Source organism: Mesoplodon densirostris, chromosome 6 (assembly GCF_025265405.1).
Source record: "Mesoplodon densirostris isolate mMesDen1 chromosome 6, mMesDen1 primary haplotype, whole genome shotgun sequence".
NCBI lineage: Eukaryota > Metazoa > Chordata > Mammalia > Artiodactyla > Ziphiidae > Mesoplodon > Mesoplodon densirostris.
In genome coordinates, this window is record NC_082666.1 from 8,127,527 (window position 1) to 8,153,520 (window position 25,994).

General features: G+C 56.7%; 2 protein-coding genes across 2 annotated transcripts; both read right to left on the reverse strand.

Moving 5' to 3' along the window:
* Positions 1-176: 176 nt before the first annotated feature.
* Positions 177-13,755, reverse strand: TTC16 (tetratricopeptide repeat domain 16). Its single transcript, XM_060101833.1, has 15 exons — positions 13,738-13,755; positions 12,811-12,983; positions 12,393-12,483; positions 12,074-12,217; positions 10,587-10,687; positions 10,358-10,487; positions 7,924-8,138; positions 7,028-7,272; positions 6,507-6,648; positions 4,679-4,844; positions 4,018-4,160; positions 3,694-3,865; positions 2,552-2,578; positions 2,159-2,243; positions 177-1,100 (listed from the first exon to the last, which is right to left on the reverse strand). The coding sequence occupies exons 1-15, from the start codon at positions 13,753-13,755 to the stop codon at positions 310-312; spliced, it is 2,643 nt and encodes an 880-aa protein (XP_059957816.1). The 3' UTR covers positions 177-309.
* A 2,022-nt stretch (positions 13,756-15,777) lies between these two features.
* On the reverse strand, positions 15,778-21,818 carry CFAP157 (cilia and flagella associated protein 157). The gene is made up of 9 exons (XM_060102660.1): positions 21,649-21,818; positions 19,413-19,684; positions 18,605-18,758; positions 17,905-18,172; positions 17,419-17,549; positions 17,041-17,191; positions 16,507-16,673; positions 16,155-16,341; positions 15,778-15,849 (listed from the first exon to the last, which is right to left on the reverse strand). Exons 1-9 carry the CDS (start codon positions 21,816-21,818, stop codon positions 15,778-15,780), a joined length of 1,572 nt encoding a protein of 523 aa, XP_059958643.1.
* Between the last annotated feature and the right edge of the window lie 4,176 nt (positions 21,819-25,994).

Sequence of the window (25,994 nt, forward strand, 5' to 3'; positions counted from 1 at the left end):
CCCTGGCTCGGGCACCACACCCCTACCCTCTACCCCACACCCTATGTCCCGGTATCGGAAAGCCAGGCTGAGACTTCTGTCTCTGGGAACAGAGGGACTCAAGTTGCCACTTGGGCTGGGCTTTTCAAGTTTTTAATTTTGTAAAAGAAGAGAACAGATACAATGAATTTAGCCATGGGACCAGAGGAATGTTGGCTGAGGTTCTGGTGGCTCCGGAGGAGGCCGCTTTGCTGAGTGGCCAGTGGTGGGGGCAGAATCGCCCGCAGCCCAGCAAGAAGTGAAGGGGCCGAGCGGCCCCTTCAGAGCAGCCTAACTGCCGGGGCTGGGGTTCTGTCTCAGGCCCTGGGTGGCCTGCGTGTTGCTGAGACTTGGGCTCAGTCCCCAGGTGACCTCGGTCTTGCCGGAACCTGGGCTTGTGCTCTGGCTCCAGCTCTGGGCAGCCTTGGACTGGCTGGGCCTCTGGCTCTGGCCCTGGCCCTCGGTGGCCTCAGTGTTGCAGGGGCTCCAACTTGGGTCATAGAAAGTCTTGATCTTGCTGGGACTTCGGATCAGTCTCCAGCTCCAGTCCTGGGTGGCACCAGCCTTTCTGGGTCTCCAGCTCTGGCCATGGGCACCCTTGGCCTTTCTGAACCTCTGCCTTGAGCCCTGGGTGGCCTTAGTCTTGTTAAGCTTTTGCCTTGGGCTCAGGGCGACCTCGGTCCTGCTGGGCCTCTGGCTCTGGATCTGGTCGGCCTCGGTCCTGCTGGGCCTCTGGCTCTGGCTCAGGGTGGCCTTGGTCCTGCTGGGCCTCTGGCTCTGGACCCGGATGGCCTTGGTCCTGCTGGGCCTCTGGCTCTGGCTCAGGGCAGCCTCGGTCCTGCTGGGCCTCTGGCTCTGGACCTGGATGGCCTCGGGCTCGCTGGGCCTCTGGCTGTGGCCTGGGGTGGACTTGGTTTTTCTGGGGCTGTGGCTCAGGCTTAGGTCTTCCCTCTTGTCCCCCGAGTCTGAGGACTGTGTCCTTAGCGGTAAGGAGTCAGAGGATGTTACAACAGTGGTCGACGTGCTCCCGTACTCCTGGGAGACAGTGGACGTCTCCGTCTCTGAGGTGGACGTGGTCCTGACTGGAAAGGATATGTCAAGAGAAGCTGTCAGGCCGCCTTCCCCAGACAGTGCCAGGAAAGGGAGACTTCTAGGCCTCACCCTTGCCTATGTCCCAGAGGCCTTGCATGGCCAAGGGGAAGGCCTGCCAGCTCACGGCAGCCCAGCCCTCCTGGCACCCTGAGCCCTGCAGGTGGGTCAGGGCCATAAGATAAGGGGGAGATACAAAGGAACCCACTCGCCCAGCACTGGCCTCCACTCTGCTGCCTGCCTCTTGCCCTCTGCGTTCCAGCCACAACCAACAGCCTGCAGGGCCCTCGCCCCCCGCCTGCAGCAGTTCCCCCTGCTCCACCCTGTTCACACTTGGCTACCCCTCTTCCCCTGGGTCCTGGAAGCCCTTCCTGACCCCCCAAAGGCAGCTAAATGCACCCCGAGCCCTCGGAACTCCCCTCCACTGTATGGCTGCACTGTCCTGGTTATCTGTTCACCTGTGTGCCTTCTTCCCTTCAGGACCAAGAGCTCCCTGGGGCAGCGACTGTGCCATTCATGCCTGTAACCAGTGTCCAGCACAGGCCTGGCCCTAGGATGCTCAGCGCGTTTGCTGAATGGCAGGAAGGGGGCTGGCCGCTGCTACTCCCGTCCCTCCCTGGACTGCCCATGGCTGCCCCTGGGACCCAGAGCAGCATCCTTGGGTTTTTTACTTTTGTCCCCTCCACGCTGGCACCTTTCAGAATTGAGGGTAAAAGCCCCCTGGACATGCATAGGCTTCGTGGGCTTATTTCAGGGAGAGGCCAAGGGGGCAGAGAGAAGAGAGACAGGCCTGAGCGGGGAATGAGGGTGGAGCAGGCAGCAGCTGTGAAGCGCCTCGCGGTGAGAGCCGGCCTCCCAGGCTGTGTGCTGGGCATCCCTGAGGGCTCCCCGTGCCCCCCGCAAAGCTGGGATGAGTCCTCCCACCCCACACTCGCACAGCTATGACAGCAGAGCCCAAATTCACACTCAGGCCTGGGAGCCCCTGACCCCTGACCTTTGCCCTCCCTGCTGCGTTGGCTCACTCAGGTCTGGCAGGAGCAGGGGGACTTACAGCCCAAGATGGAGCCTGAAGAGGTCTGGCTGATGTAGCTGTCGGTCAGGGACCTCTCCTTGCTGGGGGCCGGCTCCAACTTCTCCTGGGGCAAGAGACAGGCTGCATGATCACAGGCTGCACGGTCACAGTGGCCGCAGCTCTGTAAGTCCAGCCGCTTAGAGCTCCTCGAGGGTCGCAGGTTAGGGCTGGATGGGGACACGGAGAGGTTGCCTGGACAGGAAGGGGCGTGGCCAGGTTAGACAGGTGTGGCCACGTGAGAAAAGCAGTGTCAAGAGGCTCTTGGGCCTCATCTCCCTATCTGCAAGATGCAAATTAGTTCAACTGTGGGACAGGCTTCTGTAAACTGTGAAGTGCTGTGTCCGGGGAATGGCTAGTGAGAAACTGAGGAACTTCTCCATGTTTCATCTCCCTGCGCATCTGGGACGGAACTCCCCTGCCATTACCGTTTCCCGGACCAGGAAATGCCTAAGCAGCCTGCCCTGGGTACTCGGCTAAGAGGCAGAGAAGCAGGGCTGGAATCCAAGTCGGGGAACTCTGCGGCCAGGCTCTCGGCCAGGCTCTCGGCTGCTGGTCACGCTTGCAGGCCGTGGGAAACGTGCAGGAGTGAGATGGGGGAGCGGCGGGGGCTGCGGAGCACCCGGCAGGGACCCCACGATGACTTCAGGGCATACACAGACCCAAGTTCTGTGTTTTTGTATCCTAGTGTGAGCTAGAAAAATGTAGAGCTTGCCTTTCCCGTTTCTGGCAAGGGATGCTGGCGCTCGTTTACTTCAATGGTTAAAGTCTCCCTTGAACACAATTTACTTGCTGTCCGTCAGCAGTCGAGTGGATAAATAAAGGGCGGGATATTCGCAGGATGGCACTGTCTCCAGCAATGAGAAGGAGCAGTCAGCGTGGATGAGTCTCACAAACCTGGACGCTCCGTGAGAGGAGCCAGAGGCAAAGGGCCCAGCGCCACATCTGTCCTCTGTTGCGAAGGACAGGCACACCCGTCTGCGGCGTTCAGAATCAGGACAGCCCTGTGGGGTGTGCTGGGCTGAGGGAGGGGCCTGGAAGGGGGCGCGAGGGGCTTCTGGGGAACTGGGAGTGTGTTCTTTCTTGATCTGGAGAATGGTGCCGTGGGGGTATTCAGTTTGTGAAAATCCATCAAACAGTTCACTTGTGAGTCATGTACTTTTCTATATGTTCCATTCAGTGAAAAGCTTTTAGAAATGAATTTAAGAATTAAGAAAATTCTGGTACAAGTGGCCAGTGCACACAGCGGAATTTATGAAGGTGAGTGTGGACAAAGTGTGGGAAGCCTCTCTCTGTGAGGGGCCCACATCCTCACACACCCTCCTTCAGGTGTACCCCTTACTGGTACCTTCTCTGTCTCACAGCGAGATGTCCCCAGCCCAGGTCACACATCTGAGTGCTGGCAGAGCCAGGCCCAGAAGCCAGCCTCTAGCCAGCGTGCGTCCCTCAGCCCTGACTTGGGGTACATTCCACCTTGGACCTCAAGGACCTCCGGCCCCGGCGTACAGCCCACTTACCTCCTTCTCCCCAGGGGCCTTGGCCTCTTCCTCTGGGCCTTCTGGCTTTGCCTTCAGGGACTGGTGAGGGGCCTCTAGCTCTTTGGAGGTCTCGAACAAAGGCTGCTCCAGCTTCCACGAAAGCTGCAGGGCCCGGGCCCTCTGGCGCTCTAGTTCCCGCTCCTTGAGCTGCCTGACAAGCCGTGACCCCAGAGCGCTGGGTAGGCCTCCCTGACTCACCCCACCATCCCCAGGACTGGACAGTGGCATGAGAAGGCGATTAGGGCCAGAGGTGCCTTGAGCCCCAACCATCCCCCAACTCTGGGCCCTCCTGGAGAAACTTACCCCACGATATCCTGAGGGGTGCCGGCCTGCAGGCTGTGCTCCACCACCTGCTCCAGCTGCAGCCTGGCCAGGTGGGCCACCTGGCTGTTAAGCACCTCCTCCACTGACATGCCGGGGAAGAGGTTGGTCATCAGTGGCAGCAGCTGCCAGGAAAGAGGGTGACCAGAGTCAGGTGTGGGCCAGGACAGGGGGCAGATGGTGTGGTGCTGCCCTGGCAGAGGAAGGGTTTACAGGTGGTTGTTTTTTAAAGGGCTGGACCTTTGGCCCCAGAACTATCAGGACATCTTGAGAAAGGAACTAGTTGGTGAGGGAGTGCTGACGGTGAGCCTGACCTGTGGTTCTGGAGCCAGCCAGGTAAGGGTGTACCCTCCAAGTGCCATGACCTGGGCCATGAGAACTGACTTCTCTGAGCCTTACCCTCTTCCCTCTATGAATTGTGGGGTGATGATAATGCTACCTGTCTCATAGGTACTGAAGAGGGTTAAATGGGGTGATGTCAGCTGAACTGGTTAGAACAGTGCCTGGCACGTAGTAAATGCTCCAGCATTAGCAGCTCTTATTCCTGCTAGGAAACCAGGTTTCTCTTAGGGACAGGGAGTATCTTTAGGTGGCCAGAGGTACTGACTCTGGAGCCCACCCTCCTGGCCCAGCAGGCACACACCTTCGGTTGTTTGGGGTCAAGGAGCAGGACAGTGGCAACATCCTGGCGGGCCCCAAAAATGTTCTGCGTGAGCTGCCGGCTCCTGGCGCGGTACAGGTAGTACTGGGGCTTCTGGGGATTGTGCTGGATGGCCATTGAGAAGCGGTTCTCTGCCTTCTGGAACTGCCTGCAGGACACAGCAGGACACAGGGGGCTCTGAGCTGGGCCACCTGGAGGATATGGAGGCTTCTGGACCCCAGTGGGGAGTTTGGGGAAAATCAGGCTGGTCTCTGCTCCCTGCCACCATGCCCCTCTTGATGGAGCCAACACTTAAACGTTAGTGTAAAATCCCAAAATAAGTGGACATTTTTATGATCCTGGAGTAGGAAAGGCCTTTCTGAGATGTCATAAACCCAGAAGCTAAAAATGAAAAAATTAATTTGACTATGGTTAAATCCCATTATTGAGTAGCAAAAACACCACAAAAGAAAGCAGTAAATAGTGAATAATATTTTGCCATAGAAGGCAGATGATAAGCTAATTTTCCAGCCTACAAAGAACACTTATAACCAAAAAAAAATTTTTTTAATGAACAATTTAAGAGCAAATGGGCGAACAATTTGGGCAGGCCATAATGGCCAATAAACACATGAAAGACGCTGTCCTGCACTCACAGTTTAAACAGGCAAAGTCAATCCACTGCGAGAGAGCCTTTTCTTGCCTCCCCAAATAGCAAAGTGGAAAAATAGTCTTAATACCCTGGGCTAGGGAGGTTTGGGGAAACCAAGACTTTCCTTTACTGGGGGAAGTTTATATTGGTTCATTGTTTTTGGAGAACAATTGGGTATTATCTTTGAAAATGTTAAATTTTTACACTTTTTAACCCAACAATTTAACTTCCAGCAATCTAACTACAGAATTACTAGTATGAACGCATGAAAACATATGTCTTGGGTCTCATTACTGCATTATTTATAATAAACTGAAAACAGCCCAAATACTCATCAGCATACTATCGTCTAAAGAAATTAATTGTGGTACCTCCACAGAATGGAATACTTTGCAAGCAATAAAAGAGAATGAGGTCGTCCTATATGTAATTGACATGGGAAGTAAAAAAGCAAGTCAAAAATCAGCTTAGTGGACTTCCCTGGTGGCGCAGTGGTTAAGAATCTGCCTGCTAAGGTAGGGGACATGGGTTCGAGTGCTGGTTTGGGAAGATCCCACATGCTGTGGAGCAACTAAGCCCACGCACCATAACTACTGAGCCCACGCACCACAACTACTGAAACCCACGCGCCTAGAGCCTGTGCTCCACAATGAGAAGCCACCGCAATGAGAAGCCGGTGCACGGCAACAAAGAGTAGCCCCACTCGCTGCAACTAGAGAAAGCCCGCGTTTAGCAACAAAGACCCAACACAGCCAAAAATAAATAAATAAACTTATTTTTTAAAAATCAGCTTAGCATGATCTCACTTTTGTAAAATGATAACAATTGTTAACATATGCATAGAAATCAATCTAGAGGACTCTTTACCAAACTTACAGGGGAAGGGGGAGGCGTTGGGAGGTAGATATTAGAAGGAACTTTCATGTTCTAAGTTATATGTTACTGAATACTTAAGTTTTTTTAATAAAAAGCGCAATTACCATAGCAATATTCACAGAAAAAATGAAGGATTTTTAGAGAAAACTTGAAAAATAAAATAGATATTTAGGAGACAACTGAGAAGAGGCATCTTGACCCCAGGATCCCAGCCCACCGGCTTCACTCCAGACTCTTCCGGCCCCTCCCGCGGCCTGGTCCGCCCCGCCCACAGCCCCCGCCCCAGACACAGTCAGCGCGCACCTTCTCTTCTGCTCGCAGAAGCCCAACTTCTCCTGCAGCAGGGCCATGCGCAAGTGGGCGCCCTCGTCCTTCGGACTCAGCGCCAGCGCCTGCTGGTAGTCCGCCTCAGCAAAGGTCAGGTTGCCCAGTTGGAAGAAGCAATCTGGAGACCGGGGGCCAGGGGCAGAGGCTGAATGAGCCCCGCAAACCCAGGGCCCAGGAGCCCCAGCCCAGCTGGCTCCACCCCCAGGGGGCGGGGCCTGCAACGGGTGGTGACCCCGCGGTGATGACACCAGCGGGCGGTCGCGGGCACCTGAAGAGGTTTTCCGTGCCTCTGGCCACCTTCTTCCAGCTACCTGATCCCGAGCATTTTGAAGGGCTGTAGCCAGATTGTCTAAGGCAACGTTTCCCAAAGTGTGTCCGTGGGACACTGAGACTCCGCTTTCGCTCCTTCCCTCGTCCCTCCCTCAGGGCCCTCAGGCGCCCAGCCCAGGCCTTGGAGGGGCAAGGGGCTCACACTGGGCTGCCCGGCCCCCACTCACCACCGCGGTTGATGTAAAGGCCTTTCTCCCGCTGCTCGTCCTTGAGCGCCTTGCTGAGCAGCAGCACGCTCTCCTGGTAGGCGCCCTGCAGGTAGCAGTGCACCGCGAAGTCGTTGTAGGTCAACAGCAGTTGGCGCTGCGCCTGCTGCACCAGGTCCTCCTGGTGCTCGGTCATCATGTCCAACGCCTTCAGGAAGTCCTCCACGGCGGAGTCAAACTCCCGGAGCCGTCGGTACATGATGCCCCTACGAGGGAGGGACATGAGGGCCAAAGTGCCCCACCGACTAGTGGTGTCCCAGAGAGAGGCTGCGGCTCTGGGCCCTCTGACCTGGGGGGAGGGGCTCCCACCGCACGCACTAAGTTTGGCCTGTGGGGCTCCTGGATTGCTACTTAGATAGCCAGCTAGTCACTGGTAATTTTACTTTTCTTTAAAAATAGCTTCCCTCTTTCTTTTTGGGAGCTGTGTGTGTGCCAGCCTCTATGCTAAGGCCTTTTTGTACACAGGACATTTTATCTCCACTGTTTATATGAGAAAACCCAGGCTCGAGGCAGTGAAATGGCCCAGAATGAGGTGGTGGGTCCTCGTGGGGTGGCCCAGATTCAAACCCAAGCCTCGTCCGCTGAGCTGGGCTGAGCCTGCCAGTGTAAACTGCTCAGCAGGCCCGGGGGTCCAGGATTCCAGGGTTAGCAGGCTGCTGCCTGCCCCTCCTCCAGGGGCAGTAGCAGAGACCATCTCCCATGATCCCTTGACCCCGATGGGCAGTACGGAAAGATTGCTAGAGGCTAGATGGGGAAACTGAGGCCTGGGGAGGGTCAAGCGCTCTCCTGAGATCACACAGCACATCTGAGGCAAGGCAGGGCCTGGGACCCAAGACCAGCATCTTCCCACTCAGTACCGGAAGAGGAAGAGGCTGGGGTCCAGAGGGTTGTTCTCGATGGCACAGTTGACACACTGCAGCGCATGTTGTAGCTTGCCCTGCACGGCCAGGATGCTGGCATCTTGGCGTGCCTTTTGGGCCTGGCCCACCATCACCTTGAGCAGCACCTTGGCCTGTGGGTGCTCGGGATCCAGTAGCAAGGCACTGTGTAGATCTCGATGGCAGAGGCTGGGCTGCAGGGGAGGGGGGCAGGGATGGCATCGGGGTGCAGGCCAAGCTGAACCTGCCCTGTTCAGTGTGGGGAGGCAGACCTCCAGGCCTGTAGGGGCCTTTCTCTGGGCAGGCCAGCACCATGCCACCCATCTTCAGTGGTTCTGCATTGCTTTGTGGGAATATCCCATCTGAGGCTCCATCCCTACTGGCCCCTTTCTAGATATGACCTCAGGTGAGCCAAGTCCACCTCAGTGGTTTCTGCTGTAGAATGGGGTTACAGATGCCTCCTCCTTGCAGGAGTTCTGCAAGGCTCACTTGAGGAGGGGGGAGGGTGTGGTCTCCTGACTGTGACGGTTGTGTCCTCCCTATACTCCCCTGTACACCTTCCCCGACGCCCCTGACCTTTAAGCCCAAGACAACTCTAACGAAGAACAGATTCAGGCCTGGGCATGAGCAGAAAACATCCCTAGGCAAATACCTTCTATTGGGTAAGCAGGTCTGTCAGTCAGTCAACAAACAGTTTTAGCAAGCACCCCATGTCCTATAGGGTAATTGGTTGGAGGGTGAGTGAGGCAGTGTAGACGCCAGGTGTGAGTGGAAGTCGGGAGGGGGAAGATGGCCGAGGCTGGGGCAGGGCTTTGGAATAGATGGACTTGAGTTCAAGGGGAGCACCACTGTGACCTTGGGCAAGTTACCCAGACCATCTGGACCTGTTTCCTCATCTGTGAAAAGAGGGCAATGGGCTGTGTCTACCTCAAACCGTTATTGCCAGCCTTAGAGATAAACATGAATAAAGTGCTTAGAACGTGCTTAGGCATCGCAGGGAGCAGCTGAAATCCCAACCATCAGAAATAATTATCAATAATTACTAGTTTCGGGACTTCCCTGGTGGTGCAGTGGTTAAGAATCCGTCTCCCAATGCAGGGGACACGGGTTCGAGCCCTGGTCTGGGAAGATCCCACATGCCACGGAGCAACTAAGGCCGTGCGCCACAACTCCTGAGCCTGAGCTCTAGAGCCCACGAGCCACAACTACTGAAGCCCATGTGCTGCAACTACTGAAGCCTGCCCGCCTAGAGCCCGTGCTCCGCAATGCGAGAAGCCACCGCAATGAGAAGCCCGCGCACCGCAAGGAACAGTAGCCCCCTGCTCGCCGCAACTAGAGAAAGCCCGTGAGCAGCAACGAAGACCCAATGCAGCCAAAAATAAATAAATAAATAAATAAATAAATGTGTATATATAAATAAAAAGAGCAATAGGAGCATCTTTAAAAAATAAAAAATAAAAATAATTACTAGTCTCCTACCTTTGAAGGAGACTCTCCCACTGACTCACCTGTGGGCCACAGAAGCCCAGCCCCCAGCATAGGAAGGCTCATGGTTCCAACACCCCCAGGACACTCCGCCCAATCCAGCCCATCCCACTTACCCCCTCCTGAGGTTCCCCCCACCCCACCCGCAAGCACCCAGGCCAGGCTGGAACACCAAGCATTGTTCTGAATGCCTCCATTTCCCTCGTGTTCAGCGCGCCCCCCGCCACCAAGTCAGTCTCGGGTCCTGCTTCCAAAGGTCTGTGGGACTTGCCGCCTCCTTGCCACCCTCATGGCCATCCTCCTCGAGCCCCGCTCCTATCCAGATGGATGGTACCCAGGCTTCCGGCCTCCAGGCTTGCCCCTCCCCCCAGCCCACATGCCCCCTGGCAGCCAGAAGGCTCTTTCTAAGGCCCACTGCCCCAGGGAGCACCCTTTCGAGGCTGCTGCTGCCCCCCAGGAAGAAGTCAGAGTCCCCTGGGTTCACAAGACCCTGCCCATTGCTCTCTCATCCCTGCAGTCCCTCCTCCCTTGTGACCCCAAGTCTCATGTCTAAGGGAAGCCTGGGTGCCCCTGACGGTGCTTCACACAATTGGGAAGTCATCCTTTGTGTAATTATCCGCTTGGGGACGTCTCCCCTGGGCTGTGAGTTCCATGAGGGCAGGGATGGCAAAGGCCTCTCACCTTGTGGTTTCTGGGGGCTGGCGCAGGCCTGGCACACAGCCAGGGCTGAGTGAGGATGGAACAACTACCCGACTGGGCCAGTGCCAGTTGGGGCCTCTACCTGGGGAGGACAGGGCCCCCACTACTCTGGGGGAGGTGTAGGCCCCCACTACAGCTTCGGGGCTGGCCGACAGCCCAGCCGCCTCCTGTCATCACGGCATCCAGACAAGGAGGAGGTCCACCCCCCTGCCCTGCCCTGCTGCTCTACCTGCTGGAAGAAGTTGTAGAGCCTGGCCCGGAGGATGTAGACATCGGCATTGGTGGTGCCATGCTTCACCTCCTTGGTGACGAATGAGAGGCATTCACGATGCCGTTTGAGGGCCAGGAGACAGGCCATGCTGAGGGCGGAGGGCAAAGGTACTCTGTCTAATGGGTGAGAGGGGCAGGAAGGGGATGCCGGGGAGGCAAAGGCCAACAAGGACAGCCAGGGCGCTCACCATCGATAACGGAAGCAGACTTTCTCAGGCTGGAGCTCAGAGGCTTGAGAGAAGACGTTCAGGGCATCCAGAAAGGCGCATTGCTCGAAAAGGCACTGGCCCTGAGGACACAGAGGGCGGTCACTTCTGCTTGTGACCCCGGCCTAGTAGCACTCACGAGTTGAGGGATGGCCAGCATTGGGGTGGAATGACAAGGGACAGGGACAGAGCCCTTTAGATCTGGGAGAGACTTTAAGAGATAGAGACACAGATGGAGAGAGATCCAGAGCTGGGGAGACAGCAAGAGACAGAAATATACAGTTGACGACAGAGAGACAGCAATACACACAAAGGAACAAGGAAAAAGAGAGAAAATCTGGGAGATGGACCAGAACAGCAGATCTAACAATAAGAACTCGAACTTAGGGAATTCCTTGGTGGTCCAGTGGTTAGGATTCGGCACTTTCACTGCCGAGGATGTGGGTCGGGGAACGAAGATCCCGCAAGCTGCCCAGGTGCAGCCAAAAAAAAAAAAAAAAACCACCCAAAAAACGAAAAACCTGAACTTATCTCACTGGGACCAGCTAACATTCCCCTTTTAGATGAAAGAGCTGAGGCTCAGAGAGGTGAAGTGACCTTTCCAAAGTCACACAGAAAGAGCAGGACTGGACTCAGGACCCCAACATTCTGGTTTTAAGAATGTTTCTTTTTCAGAATTGAATAATTATTGACATTAAAAACAAAGGCATTAAATTTGTCAAAATGGAAAAAAAAATCAGGACTGTTGGGATTTTATGGTTTAATATCATCTTTGTTTTGCATTGCAAATGGGGGGCACTCTTACCTTTTTAGTGCTTAGAGCCTGTGGACTCTAGGCCTGTACTGCCCCATACGATAGCCACCTGCTTCCCGTGGCTATATAATTTCGAATCAATTCAAATAAATACAATGTCAAAATTAGTTCCTCGGGCTTCCCTGGTGGCACAGTGGTTGAGAGTCCGCCTGCCAATGCGGGGGACGTGGGTTCGTGCCCCGGTCTGGGAGGATCCCACATGCCGCGGAGCGGCTGGGCCCGTGAGCCGTGGCCGCTGAGCCTGCGCGTCCGGAGCCTGTGCTCCGCAGCGGGAGAGGCCACAACAGTGAGAGGCCCACATAACGCAAAAAAAAAAAAAAAAATTAGTTCCTCAGTCACACTCCCCACACTTCAAGGGCTCAACAGTTCCACGTGGCTAGTGGCTACCAGATTGTACAGTGATCATTGTCACTATTGCAGAAAGTTCTACTGGACAAAGCTGCAAAACTGTACCCAGCCCTGGTGGTAAACCAACACGGGAGGCGGGAGAGGTCATTAGTGGGGCAGCAGATGGGGACATAGACACAGGGACACGAAGGTCCCTAGGGAGTCAGGGCTGGTCTCAGGAACAAGGAAAGCCCCCCAGAGCTGGAGGGAGAGTCAGCAGGCCAGGGTGTGAGGTGGGGCCTTGTGGGCCTGAGGCAGCCCCAGGCACCTTCAGGTAAAGCACCAAGGTGAGCCGCTCCAGGAAGTCCGTGTTCTCTGGCTGGTAGGAGTAGGCCTTTCGAAGGTTCTGGGCGGCCGAGGAAAAGTCGCAGAGCTGGATGTAGGCCTCGGCTCTCAAGGCATAGAATTCTACCTGTGGGAGAGGGGACCCAGGCTGCCGTTCCCCTCCCCACAATCCGCCCTGAGGCTTGACACTCAGCTACCACAGGGACTTGGTGGCCCTGATAGAAGGGGCCAGGCAGGTGCGACAGTGAGGAGTGAGTGCGGGGCCAGCAACTGCCTGTGCCCACCCAGGCCGTCCCCCTCACCAGTTGGGAGTCCAGGTGGAGGCCACGGGAGAAGGACAGCACGGCCACCTCCCAGTCTTCTTGCTCCAAGCACTGCTGGCCTCGATGGTAGCTGCAGGGGCAGGGGGCACAGGCGGAGGGGCTGGCCCTGACTTGGGACCAGTCCAGGGCATACAGCTGGGGATTCGGGAACGGGTTGGGAGGAGGGGGACTTGGGTAGGGAGACAAGAGGGGTAGACAGAGACCCAGGGAGAGGAGGCTGACATTCTTGGAGCTCATCCGGGCCAGCAGCCTTTTATCTGCTGAGGTGGAAGAGCCCTATTATACAGTTGAGCTCGCTGAAGCTCAGGGAGGGAGAGTAACTGGCCCAAGGCTGCACAGCATGTCAGTGGCTGTGCAGGGTAGGAACCTGGGATCCCATGGCAAAGTAATCACTCACTACTCCCTGACTTTGAGGGGCACTGTTAACCCTGCAGCCTTTGGTTTTATATCATCAAAGTTCCGGAACACCTGGCTGGTCCCAAAGATGCGCTGTAGGGTCCCATTTGGCACTGGAATCACCCATGGCTTTGGGATGTGCTGTGAGGGAGTCTGGTCAAGCCCCAGAGCATTCTGGAACCAAGAGACAGCAAGCTGGAGCAGGCCTCCAGAGACAGCCCCCACTCTGCTTACACACTCTCCTCAGGTATTTTACAGGATGGAGGAGGGGTGGAAATGAAGCCTGGTAAGAAGCACAATCTAGGGTCTGGTGGCACTCCCACCTCTATTTCCCTGACCTCTCTCCAGTCCTGCCTCTGTCACCTATGGTCAAGGTCTCACGCTCACACTGGCCTCTGCTCTCCTCCTGGTCCCCCTCAGCTCCCACCTCCAGCTACTGACACCCAAAACTCTGCAGCTCAGGCCCTGCCCCAAGCCACAGGCCCTGGGGTTCCAGCAGCATCTTGCATATCCTGTGGGACCCTCACACTCGGCAGGCCAAACTGAGCACCTCACCTGACTTCTGCCCCAGGTTTTCCCACAGCGGTGAGTCCATCTTCTCTGCCAACCACCCAAGCCAAAGATCTATGTCCCATCAGTCCTTAAGTCCTGTCTATCCCACTTCCTAAAGGTCTCTTAGATCCCTCCTCTTCTCTCATCCTCTCATCTTGGACAATGCCATCTCTGGCAATATGCCAGCTCCGGCCACCCCTCTGACCGCCCCACCAGCCACAGCTCCTAAGACCTCTGCTCTCTGCGCAAGCAGCCTGGGACTTTATTGAATCGCACAAATGATCTTGTCTCTCCCGTACTTAAAACCTTTCCTGTGAACCCATACGTGGTCTCTTCTCCCCCGACCCTCTGCCTTTGCCTTAGCCTTCTCCCGCACCTCTCTGGATTCTGTCATGAGGCCCCTTCCAGGAGGACCTCCGGGCCTGGGCGGGCTCCCTCACGGCCCTCTCTTGCCTCCCGGCACCCACCCCTGACGTTGCTAGGCATCATCTCCAGGACGCCCACAGGCTCCGCCACTCTAGCCACGCCCCCGGAATCCAAGGACTCCACTCGCTGGAATCCAATTTCAAACAGAGCCGGAAGGAGGTTAGCAAGTTTTTATCAGCTAGGGAGGCCGAGGTCTACAGCGGGGAAAAGACTTGCCGGGTTTCCAAAGCGAGGCAGGACCACAGCGGGGGCCAGAATACGGCTCCCTCCTCCCAATCCGGACTCCGCGAGCCCCACGACAAACCCCTAGAACTCGGTGGCAAGGCGCCGGGCAACTCGCGGGGGCGCCCCTTCCGCCCCGCCCCTTCCGCCCCTCAGAAACATGGCGGCCGCGTGGCCCGCCCCGGATTGGACGCTAATGGCCGCCCCTGGATAGGTGGCGGTCGCGATTGGCCGAGAGCTGGATGACGTCAGGGGCCGGGGTCTGGGCCATGAATTGGTGCAGCATGGGGCTGTTTGGTCTCGCGCGCAGGGCTGTGGTTGAGTTGGGCTATGAGCCGGTGCGTTTTGGAACCCCGGCCCCCGGGGAAGCGGTGGCTGGTGAGTAGAGTGAGGGACGGCAGCGTAGGGTAGCCATTGTCTCCTGAGCAAAGCACCCCGACCCAGTTCCTTGTCATAGTTTTATTATCAGAAATGGGTCCGATGCTCGGATGGACTCTAAACTAACAGGAATTCCGCTCCTGCACTGGGGTGCCCTGCCCGCCCACCCCGGGGGCGCCCGTTTCCACTCGGCCTTCTGGAGTCTCCGGGATTTCTTGGGCTCCTCTTCGTACCCCTAATCCACTCTGGCCCAGTTTTCCGTTTACCTTCCTCTGCTTTGGGTCCCGGAGGGCGCTGTGAGAAGGAGGATGGGGAGAGTTGTCGGGCCTCAGTTTCCCCGGTGTCGCCCGCAGGTGGCCGGGGACAGTAAGCTGAGGGCCCCAGGGGTGGGCCGCCCGGGAGGGCGCAGGGGCCAGCGAGGGGATTCTGGGCTGCGGCAGATCAGTTCACCTGGAGCTCCAGGTGCCTGTTGAGCTCCAGTTGCTGCCTGGCCTTGGGTGATTGTGAGAGCCTCAGTTTCTTCATACATGAAGTGGGGTTAATTGCGGCCCCTCCTCATGGGAGCCTTGAGTTGGGACAACCCCCCTGGGCAGATCAGCGGTAACCAGGGCCACCGTTTCCCTGTGCACGCGGAGCTGTTTGGACTGACTGCTGAGGAGGTCTGCCTGGTGCACGATGAGCTCCACAAGCCGCTGGGGAAACTGGCTCTGAAGTTGGGAGGAAGTGCCAGGTGAGGCCCTGAGCTGGTCAGGGTGGGGATAGGGAAGCTGGCCTCCCAGCTGGAGTGGGGTAGGGGTGCCGACCCCAGTCTCGGCAGGGGATGGGGTGAAGGGTGCTGACCCAAGGAAGCACTAACTGCTCCTCTCGTATCCCTTGAAGGGGCCACAATGGAGTCCGTCCCTGTACTAGCTGCCTCGACTCTAACATGAGTCCTGCACTGGGTCGGGTGGGCCGGCGCAGGGCCCCCGACACTCCTCACCAAAGCTCCCTGGGCCCCTCTGGCTTGCCCACAGGCAATGCCACGGCTGCGGGTGGGCATTGGGCGCCCGATACACCCGGACACAGTGCAGGGCTACGTGCTGGGCCACTTCGCCCCTGCTGAGCAGGAGCAGCTGCCTCCATTGCTGAGCACCACCGACCTGCTCCTGGACCACATCCGTGAGCGAAGCCAGAGGCCTTCATCCGGCCCCTGACGCCAGTGGACTTGGCTGCTTGCCTGACTGTCATGCCCACACACCCAGCCACGTCCACAGAGGTGCCACGCCAACCTGTGGTATCTGTTTTTATATAACTCTTCTCTGGGCTGCCCCAGGCTGCCTGTGGACGGAAATAGGAACTGTGGCTGGAACAGTCCATTTTGGGGATAGGAGGTTGGTCTTCTCTATGTGTCCTACTTAGAAAGTAGGGAAACTTCAGGAATACTAAACTTTTTGAACCTTTTTGGAGAACCGGAGGTATGGATCTGTAAGAATAAAGATGCCAGCTTGGAAGCTGAGGCCTACTTGGGGGGTTCCCACCTCTCCCCTGCTGGTGGAGGAGGGGGCCACAGGACCCAGCAAGCCCCCCTCCCAGGGGATGTATGGGCATGTCTTAGCCCACTGAGGGCTTGCCACACCTTTCTTCAGTCCATTTTACAGATGAGGAAATGGAGGCTTAGAGAGGTCCAGCCACCCCCCCAGGGCCACACAGCTGCAGCGTGGCAGAGCCATGATCTGCACCCAGGGCTGGCTACCATCCTGCTGTCCCCAGGGCCCCTGGCACCCTCACCTCAGGGCTACCGTGTGCCCATAAGTTTCCCACACGGGTGGTATGTGAGAGCAGCCTGAGGTCCTCAGGGTTGGGTGGGATGTGGATCCGTCGAGGCACCAGACCCAGGTCCCCTAGCTGGTAGGGTGTGATGCTGGACAGCTGCTGCAGCAGAGGCCCTGTCTTGAGTGGCTGGGTGCTGTACCGCCTGTGGGGAGAGGGCTGGTGTCATCACCTCCATTTCATAGATGAGGAAGCTGAGATTCAGACAGGCTCTGGTGAGCCAGGTTTCGGGCCCAGGCTCAGCTGAGGACAGCCCTTGGACAAGTCCCGTAGCTCCTTCCTCTGAGGTCACACAGGGTCACTCACTCACCGCTCCTTCGGTGGGCCACAGGACTGGCTCTCCCGGCGGGGGGACACAGCCATCTGGGGGCTCAGGACCATGGCCGAGCTGAGCATGACCAGCAGGTGCTTCAGCATCTCCTGGCGCTGCAGCTGGAACACTACATTGAAGCCACCATCCTCCTCGTCGGGCTGCATCTGCCGATAGGGGTGCGGGCGGGCCCACGAGGTCAGGCCTTTCATGGCCCCAGCCCCCACCTCTGGGAAACTCCAACCTCAGTGCCTGTTTTCTCAGTGTTCCCTGGCTGTGGTGGGATACCCATTCTCCAAATGGGAAGACTGAGACCCGAGGCCTTCCAGGGCCTCAGAGGACCCCATCCAGCTCCTCTGAGACCTCGAAGGGGTCTTTGAAGTGCAGAATCAGAAAAGGACAGACTTGCCAGGAATCTCACGGGGAATAGGCGGGATGCCTGGCCTGGCCATCTCCGATGGCCCAGTTATCTCCGAGCAGTTTCTGTCCTTGGCTCCATCCCCCGCCCCCCACTTTCACCCACTTCCAGTTCACCTGCACAATGTCCTGTAGGAAGGAGGTGGCCTGGGCCAGGGCTGTCTCCAGGCTCGCCCGAACCTTCTGCTCTGTGGCCAGCTCCTGCTGTAGCCGCTGCCCCTCGGCCTCCTGACGCTCCAGCTGCAGGTTCAGCTGTTCTCTCTGGCTCCTGGGCCCGGGACCAGGACAAGTCAGGCTCCTCCCCATTCTAGGGTGAGGGGCCCTGCCTTTTCTCTCCAGCCCACAGGGGCCCTCCGCCAGCCCCGGGCCTCAGCCTGTTTGACAGATGAAGCCTCAGGGCCCCTCTAGAGAGGGGGAGTCGCTGGCCCGTGTCACGTGGCCACAAAGGGAGGGGTTCCCGCCTGCTCCCGCCGCTTGCCCTTCTGCGGGCCGCACCTCAGTGCCTGGTTGTCCTTCTGCAGCTGCAGGAGGCTCTGCTCCAGCTGGCTCAGCCGGAGACGCAGCTGCTTGGCCTCTGCCTCGCCCTGCTGCTGCTCGCGGCACTTCTCCGTCAGCATGAGGATGATCTGCAGTGTGGGCAGGTGGCCATGCCCTGGGCCCACGACAGGCCCTCAGCCAGCCCCGCTCCCCCGGAGAGGCCCGCCGAGGCCCTGGGAGCCCGGCACCCTCTCTAGATAGCAGCTGGGTCCCCAGGGTTGGGTTCGACTTCAACCAGTTATGGGGGCTTTAAACCAAATACAAACCAGAGATGGGGCCAGAGCCCGCACAAGAAGGGCCCCATCGCCTCACAGCTACCTCCCTCGAGATTTGGCCCCTGGGGTCCACCCCTGAGGGGCTGTATTTGCCCTGAGGACAGGGCCCCTGGGGTTCCTTCCTGCTCTCCGTGCCAGATGCCCCACAATGAGGGCCTGGAGGGCACACCTTCTGGCGGCCTCTGCTGTGCCTGGCCATGACCTTCTGGGAGTCCTCCAGCAGCTCCAGCTGTTTGCACAGGTTGTCCTGGTTGCCCCTGAGCTGCTCGTTCTCCTGCAGCAGCTGCATGCCTTGCCGGGATATCTTGGCCAGCTGCAGGGTCACGGTGTTGTTCTCCATGATGGCCCGCTTGGTCGTGTCCCACATCTGGCTGGTGGCCTCCTTGCGGAACTCAGTGGCCACCATGTTCACGCGCTGGATGATCTCCTTCTTCAATCTGACAGGAGGGGTGGGAGTGAGGGGGTCGGGCAGAGTGGGTACAGGCACCTCCTGCCTACGCGGGGGTCCCCAGAGCGCCTAGATCTCTACATTCTCTCCCCCAGGAGGGGACAGGGCCCCAGGCAGGAGGCTTTTTACTGTAGACCCTTTGTACCATTTTGAACTTGATCAATGTAAATATTATTCATTATTAAATAAATAGAAGTTAAGTCACAAAAGGTGGCAAAAGGAAGTCCAGGGATTCTTCAACACCGGCGTGAGAACTGGGAACCGTTTCTTCCCTCCACCGTAAATCAGCCAGGGTTGTGGGCAGCAGCAGGTCGGGGCGTCAAGGAGCTAGTGCAGCCCCCCACTTAGCAGCCGGGGCTGTCAGAGGTCTGTGGACCGGGCTGTGCTTGGCCCCGATGAGGCCCGGCACCAGCCTGCCCACCTGTCCGCGTCCAGCGCCGACTTCTTCTCCAGGCTGTGCACGTGGTCCTGGTGTTCGTGCTCCTGCTTCCGCAGCTGGTCCTCCAGCAACGTGAATTTCTCCATGAGCTCCTCCTTCTGCAGCCGGAACTCCTCCAGGGCTGCCAGCTTCCCCCCTGCCCTGCCGCAGGGCACAGACCTGGTGAGGGGCCGCCTCGGGAGGGCAGGGTCCCGGGGGTCTTGAGCAATGATGCCCCTAAACTTGCCGATCCAGTAGGGCCAGTCCCCTGTCCCCACACATGCCATGCATGGTCCTGCCCTCCCTTATGGCTTAGTCTGGAATGCCCTTCTCCACTAGTCTTAGAAAGCCTGGGGTTCAGGAGCCTCCCTTCACACTCTCTACTCCCAGCTCATGAAAGTGACAGTGACAATAGTCACTGAATTTGAACACCTTCTCTGGGTCAGGCACTCATGCTGTCATTGAAACTCACAACCACCCTTGCCCGCTGGGTGACCCTGGGCAAGACACACCCCCTTGAAGTGCTTCCTCACCTACAAAGTGGCCGGTGGTGAAGGGATTTCCTGCCTCAGGATTGCTTGGACAATTACCATGGAGGATACGTGTGGGAAGCAGCACGTAGCTGCTGTTACTCAAGGTAGACGTATTATCCCCATTTCCCAGGTGAGAAAACAGGGTCAGAGAGAAGTGCTAGCCCAAGGTCACAAAGATAGTCCGTGGGAGAGCTAGGGTTAGAGACCAAAGAAACAGAGCCTTGGGTTCCCCCCGCCCCGCGGCGTGTGCCCCCAGCTCGCTGGCCAGCGCCCCTCACCAAGGACGAAGTTCTCAGCGGTGAGCTGGTCCTTGGTCTCCTGGAGCTCGTGGCGCACCTGGGCTAGCTGTGCCTCGAAGGCGTCCTTCTCCACCTCCTTGGCCAGCTGCAGGCTTTGGAGCTGCTCGTTGAGGTCGCTGATCTCATCCGCCTGCTGGTTAAGCGTGCGCTTGAGGGAGGCCACGATCTCCTTCTTGTTGTTGGCCAGCTGCTCAAATTCCTGGCGGAACAGCTTCTCCTGCACAGCCAGCTCATCCCACTTCTGCTGGTACCTGAGGCAGGTGCGGGGCAGAGGTCCAGGGAGCTGGACAAGCCAGGCCTCCACGCAGCTAGGCTGCTCCCTGGACCCTCTCATATCAGGGCATTTGAGGTTCCAGCCTCATCTCCCACTGTGCCCCCTGATCAACGCTTGCGACCAAGCCAATGCCTGTGCTCAGCACTTTACGTTCATTACATCACGAGAATGTAAGGTCTGTGAGGGCGGAGCCTCTGTGTGTTACATTCACAGCTGTGTCCCCAACACGGAGGACAGTGCCTGGTATGTAGTAGGTACTCTGTGTGTTTGTTGAATCCACAACAACCTGTAAGGAAGTAGACACTATGATGATTATACCCATTTCACAGGTGAAGAAACTGAGGCGCAGAGGGATGAAGCATCTCTGAGTTAGTAAAAGGCAAAACCAGAACTTGAACCCAAGTCAGTCTGACCCCAAAGTCGAGGCTCTCAACCATAATGCTTGCTGTTGGCTCTGTGCCCTCCTTAATACTTCCGGACTTTGCGGTCCCAAGCCTTTGCACCTGTGATCTTCCTTACCCTCCTCCACTGAGTGAACCCCTGTGTTGTTGCCTCAGTGGAGTCTTCTTGGCCCTTAGCAGCATTTGTGGCCCTTTCTTGGGTGCCCTCCTGTAGGTTGACCCTTGTCCCACTGGGAAGTCAAGACCTGGCCTCCTCCCTCTCTGTATTTTGGTGGCCTGGCAGAGGAGCTTGGCAAATAACGAGTACACAATAGACATCTCCCAAATACATTCCATCTGGTGTCTCAGCTTGAGGGAAGCTTGTGAATTTTTAAGAGTATCACATAAACAATGTTTTGGTTTCCAATGGAATAATTGATAGAAGTTATTTGGAAAGCTGTTTTACTTCACAATTGACTCAACCAGCATCTTTTTTTTTTTTTTTAAGCCGCGCTGTGCGGCTTGCAGGATCTTAGTTCCCTGACCAGGGATTGAACACGCGCCCTCGGCAGTGAAAGTGCAGAGTCCTAACCACTGGACTGCCGGGGAATTCCCACAACCGACATCTATTGTATGGCTACTGCACACAGGGCAGCGCAGGGTACAAAGCTGAATGACCTGATCTGTGGAGCAAGGAGGCAGCCTGGCGTGGCGAAGTCAGGGGCCAGGGTTCACATTCTGGAGCCTCTTCTTTGGGGTGCCTTCCTCTCCCTGAGCCTCAGTCTCCCCACCTCTATAATGGGGATGACATGAGGGCCTCTCCTGTGGGACCATTTTAAGGACGTGGTGAGCGTCAGCACAAGAAGGTCTCAACATCAGCTGTGAGTATCTGCAACATCACCTGGGGAAGACCCTCTGCCTACTTGTCACCAAAGGGGTGTGTCTTTTAAGGGTCACCCTGAGACTGGGCTAGTGCATCATAACTGAGAGGAAACCAGTGTAAACATAAGAAAAGTGGGCAAGTGAACGTGTCTCAGAAGAGTTAGAGAATCCCCCCTCCACACACCACCACCCATGTCTCACAACCCTCCTCATTTACATTTGGGGAAACTGAGGCCCAGCATGGACAAGTGGGCTTAGCAGCTGGGGAAGCCGGTGGGGCCCACAGATCAGGGAATCATGGCACAGGCTGGGGGGAGGGGGCAGGCAGAAGGAGGGACACGTGGTCACGTGCCTGTCAGGGGGCTGCCATTTCCAATTCATCCCACTGATGGAACTCTGCCGTCCTATAAAATGCATGGTCCCACTGGGCAGCGGTGAGGCACGAGGGAGTGGTGCTTGCCTGGGGTGGGCTCGCACTGAGACCCCAGAACTCTGGGGGCTGAGATGGAGCGGGGAAATCCATTTTGCCTCAAAATGTTACCTAGGAGGAAACTGAGGCTGGAGTAGGGTGGGGTCTGGACATCCCATGGGAGTCCAGAACATAGGTCTAGGACCCCCTGGCTGAGCCTGCATGGCGGCCAGCTCTGACCTAGCAGGACCACCCTACCCACCCACCTACCGGGCCAGCCTGTCCTCCAGGTCGCGGATCTGGATGTGGTAGAACTCCCGGATTTCCTTGCTTATGGGCATTTCCATGGACTTGTTGGCCAGGCTGGGATCCTTCTTCCCACCCTTCTTCTTGACCTCGGGTTCCTTGGCCCCCTTGCCTGGCTTCTGTTTGGGAGCCATGGCTGGGTGGCAACCACTACTCCAGGGCCCCTTTAAGAGGCCAGGTGGTTGCTAAGGAAGTTGGTCCCATACATAGCAACAAGCTGAGGCTGTGAGGCAGGACTTAAAGGGATCTTCCCTCTTCCTGGCGAGGCTGGGCTTCAGAGACCAGCCTCCTGCTCCGAGGCCAACGGTGTCACAGGGGCCCTAGGCCTGGGTGGCCCAGGCCATGGCATCTCAGAGATCAGGATGCCAGGCTCACAGGACGCTCTTTTTGTGGAGACCCCTCCTTCGCTCAAGTGGAAATAAGTGACATGGGAATATTAGAGTGAGTCAGAGCCCTAGAAATCACCACCCTGCCCCTTTGTGCCCATTGGGAATGGGAGGGACTTCTACAGAGCTCCCCCCACCCCCCACTCCACTCCCGGGTCAAGAAGCCCCTCCCTCTGAGCCCAGCTTGTTCATTCTTTGGTGATGCAGCTACACAGCAAAATCATTCTCTCAGTTCACCCAAAGCCGTGTGGAGAGGCAGTATAGTAAGAAATGGATGTTTTCTTTTCTTTCTTTCTTTTTTTTTGCAGTACGCGGGCCTCTCACTGTTGTGGCCTCTCTCGTTGCGGAGCACAGGCTCCGGACGCTCAGGCTCAGCAGCCATGGCTCACGTGCCCAGCCGCTCCACAGCACGTGGGATCTTCCCGGACCGGGGCACGAACCCGTGTCCCCTGCATCGGCAGGCGGACTCTCAACCACTGCGCCACCAGGGAAGCCCGAAATGGATGTTTTCTATCAGAGGCTCCCATGCTGGGGTCCCAAGATGTCCCAGTCCAGAGGCTGGTTCAATTTTCCACAAAGCTCAGGGGAAGTGCTCCATCTGCCCCATGCTGACCCCGGCCAACAAAAGCCCGTTCTGTGAGCTTTGGTCTGGGATGGCAGCATCCTGGGTCAGGAGGGCCGTCGGTGACTGGTTGGCAGATGCCCTAGCTGGCAGCCGTGTGCCCCAACCAGGCTCTGGCCCCTTCACGCTCCTTCTCCGGGCCCTCATCTCCAGCCAGCCACACCTGCATGCCTGCTGTGTCCACCCAGCGCTTGTGAGCCGAGGCACTCCCTGGGACGGTGGCCGGGCCCTGTCTACCTGTTGTCCCAGGGCTCCGCAGAGGCTCAGCACTTAGCAGGAGATGGCTGCTGCCCCTCCCTAAAAGTCGGACGGCTGGACAAGGGGCAGCTCAGTGTTACTTCAGCAACTGGGGTTGGTTTGAGCAGCCAGATTTTGTAAACAGTGGGATCCTTGGGATGGGTGCAGGGAGACGCGGAGGTGGGTGTTTGGCAATGAGGCAGGTTGCAGCGGTGGTTGGTTAAAGCAGGCTCCAGTTTGGGTACTATTTCTCGCATCCCATGTAAGAGACATCTTACATCTTGGGTCAGTGGCCTGACCTCACTGAGCTGTAAAATAGGGAGACCATGTTGTGGACTGAAAGTGACCTTGTATGTGAAGTACATGGTGCAGGGATCTGGCCCAGGGATGCAGTAGGCACTTAATAAGCAGCAGCTGGGGGCTTCCCTGGTGGCGCAGTGGTTGAGAGTCCGCCTGCCGATGCAGGGGACACGGGTTCGTGGCCCGGTCCGGGAAGATCCCACATGCCGCGGAGCGGCTGGGCCCGTGAGCCATGGCCGCTGAGCCTGCGCATCCGGAGCCTGTGCTCCGCAGCGGGAGAGGCCACAGCAGTGAGAGGCCCGTGTACCGCAAAAAAAAAAAAAAAAAAAAGCAGCAGCTGATGTTGCCATCAGTGGAGCAGGTGGGTGAAGCTCCAGCCTGCTCTGTGTGTTGAGCAGCCTCTGGGATTTCCAACGTCCCAGTACCCCCAGCCTGTGGTGGCCTGTCTTTCCCAGAATATCTGTTCCCTGCAGGCTGGCGCAGCCCTGGGAGGGCCGCCACACTTGTGCACGGGCTTCAGCCTTTGCACAGACTCACAACAGTGCAGCGAGTCCTGGGACTGCAGACGGGGCGACACTGAAGCCCCAGAGAGAGACTGACCTGGCCCAGCGCCCAAGACCTGGGGCCAGCAGGGGGGCTGCCCCTCTAGCCCAAAGCAATGCCCCCAACTCCGGCTGGACACCGCCCTTCCCCCACCTGAGCAGGGCATGGGGGGCCCCAGAGGAGCCCAGCCCAGGCAAAGCTTCTCCATGGTGCCATCCCAGTGCCCTTCCTCGTCACGCCTCTCAGGTTTCTTCCTTCCTTTACCTGAAGCACATCTCAGGAGGTAGCTCTGGGTCCCCAGCCCAGTGGGGCAGCATGACCAGCAGCCCCCTCAGGCTGCCTGGAGCCCACAGAAGGCGTCAGCTTTGGGACCTGTACCCCCTCCTTTGTTAGCACCAGAGTCGCCCCTGGGAGTCGCCAGGGCCAGGCTGATAAATGCACTGCACTCACATGGCAAGAGTGACCAGTAGGGCTTCCAGGCCAGCCTTTCAGATGGTGGGGTGGGGAAGGGGATGCTCCAGGTCCAAGGATATCCCTTTCTGGGGCTTGTTTGGAGAGCCTTCCCAAAACTCCCTATTCTGGGACCCCAGACTCGTCATCTACCCCTGGGACACTTTCTCATGACTGCTTCTGTGTCCTGCTTGGGAACTGGTGTTGGTGGCCCAGAACTGCTGGAGCTGCCTGACCACAAAGTCCGGCAGCCACTCCGGCAGCCAGGTCTTCTGATAGGAGTGGGTACGGTGCACAAAGCCCAGCAGACTGCAGCATCAGCCCAGGGCAGTGGCCGGTGGACTGGGGGCACTGCCACCTCTAGGAGGTTCTGGAGAGAGGAAGGCCAGCCCCAAGGGAGACTGCCTGAAGCCTTGCCCACCTCTATGGAGCACACAACATGAGCGATTCATTCATTCAGGATGTGTGTGTGTGTGTGTGTGTGTGTGTGTGTGTGAGTGACATAATACCACCCACCACTAGTGTAAGCTCATGAGGACCCAGTCTCATTCGTGGCTACATCCCCAGAGCCTAGGGTGAGTGCTGGCACATAGTAGACGCTCAGTAAATATCTATTAACTGAGTAAGACAGTCTGGGTGGGAGTTTGGGATGGCACAGTAAAGGAGCTCGATGGACCCTCCCCCTGCAAAACCACAATTTAATTGGTGAAGATTAGTTTTTAAGAAAGAAACAATCACTTAAAGTGTCTGGAGGTACAAATAAACTCATTTACAAAACAGAAGGAGTCCCAGATGTAGAAAACAAACTTATGGTTACCAAAGGCAAAGGGGGGGAGGGATAAATTAGGAGATTGGGATTAACATATACACACTACGCTATATAAAATAGATAACTAATAGGGACTTACTGTATAGCACAGGGAACTCTACTCAATATTCTGTAATAACCTATATGGGAAAAGAATCTAAAAAAGAATGGACATACGTATATGTATAACTGATTCACTTTGCTGTACACCTGAAATTAACACAACATTGTAAATAAACTATACTCCAATAAAAAATTTTAAAAGTAATAAAGTGTCTGGAAATTGTTCTAAGGGCATACAGTAGATGCAGAAACATTTATGAAAATCTACAAAATCTCTGCAAGAACGAGTCTGTGGTATTTGAGCAATGACGTGCTTCCTTATCAGCTGTGATATATATTATTACATATAATAATATGATAATATGTAATAATAAAATATATATACATATTTACTTTTTGCCCTGGATTTCTGGCACAGGGCTCCTAAAACCCTTGAAATTTCCTGAGCGAAAGGAGTGTCTTTTGCTATTCATAACAAGCCCCCTTCCACATACCTGAGTTTATGCTAATGAGGTGATGGGGCGGGGGGTGGGGGTGGGGGTGGGGGTGGGGGGTGGGGTGGAACAGCTTCAGGGTGCAGGCTGCTCACCAGAAAGACCAAGCACAAGATTAGAGGGTTAGAACTTTCAGCAACTACCAACCCCACCCCTGACCTCTGGGGAGGAGAGAGGGGCTAGAGACGGAGTTCAATTACCAGCGGCCAATGATTTAATCAACTCTGCCTACGTAATGACACCTCCATAAAAACTTCAAAATAACAGAGTTTGGGGATCTTCTCGGTTAGTGAACATATGGAGGTGCCGGGAGGGTGGTGTGCCTGGAAAGGGCGTGGAAGTTCTGGGCTACTCTCCCACTCCCGATACCTTGCCCTGTGCATCCCTTCCATTTGGCTGTTCTTGAG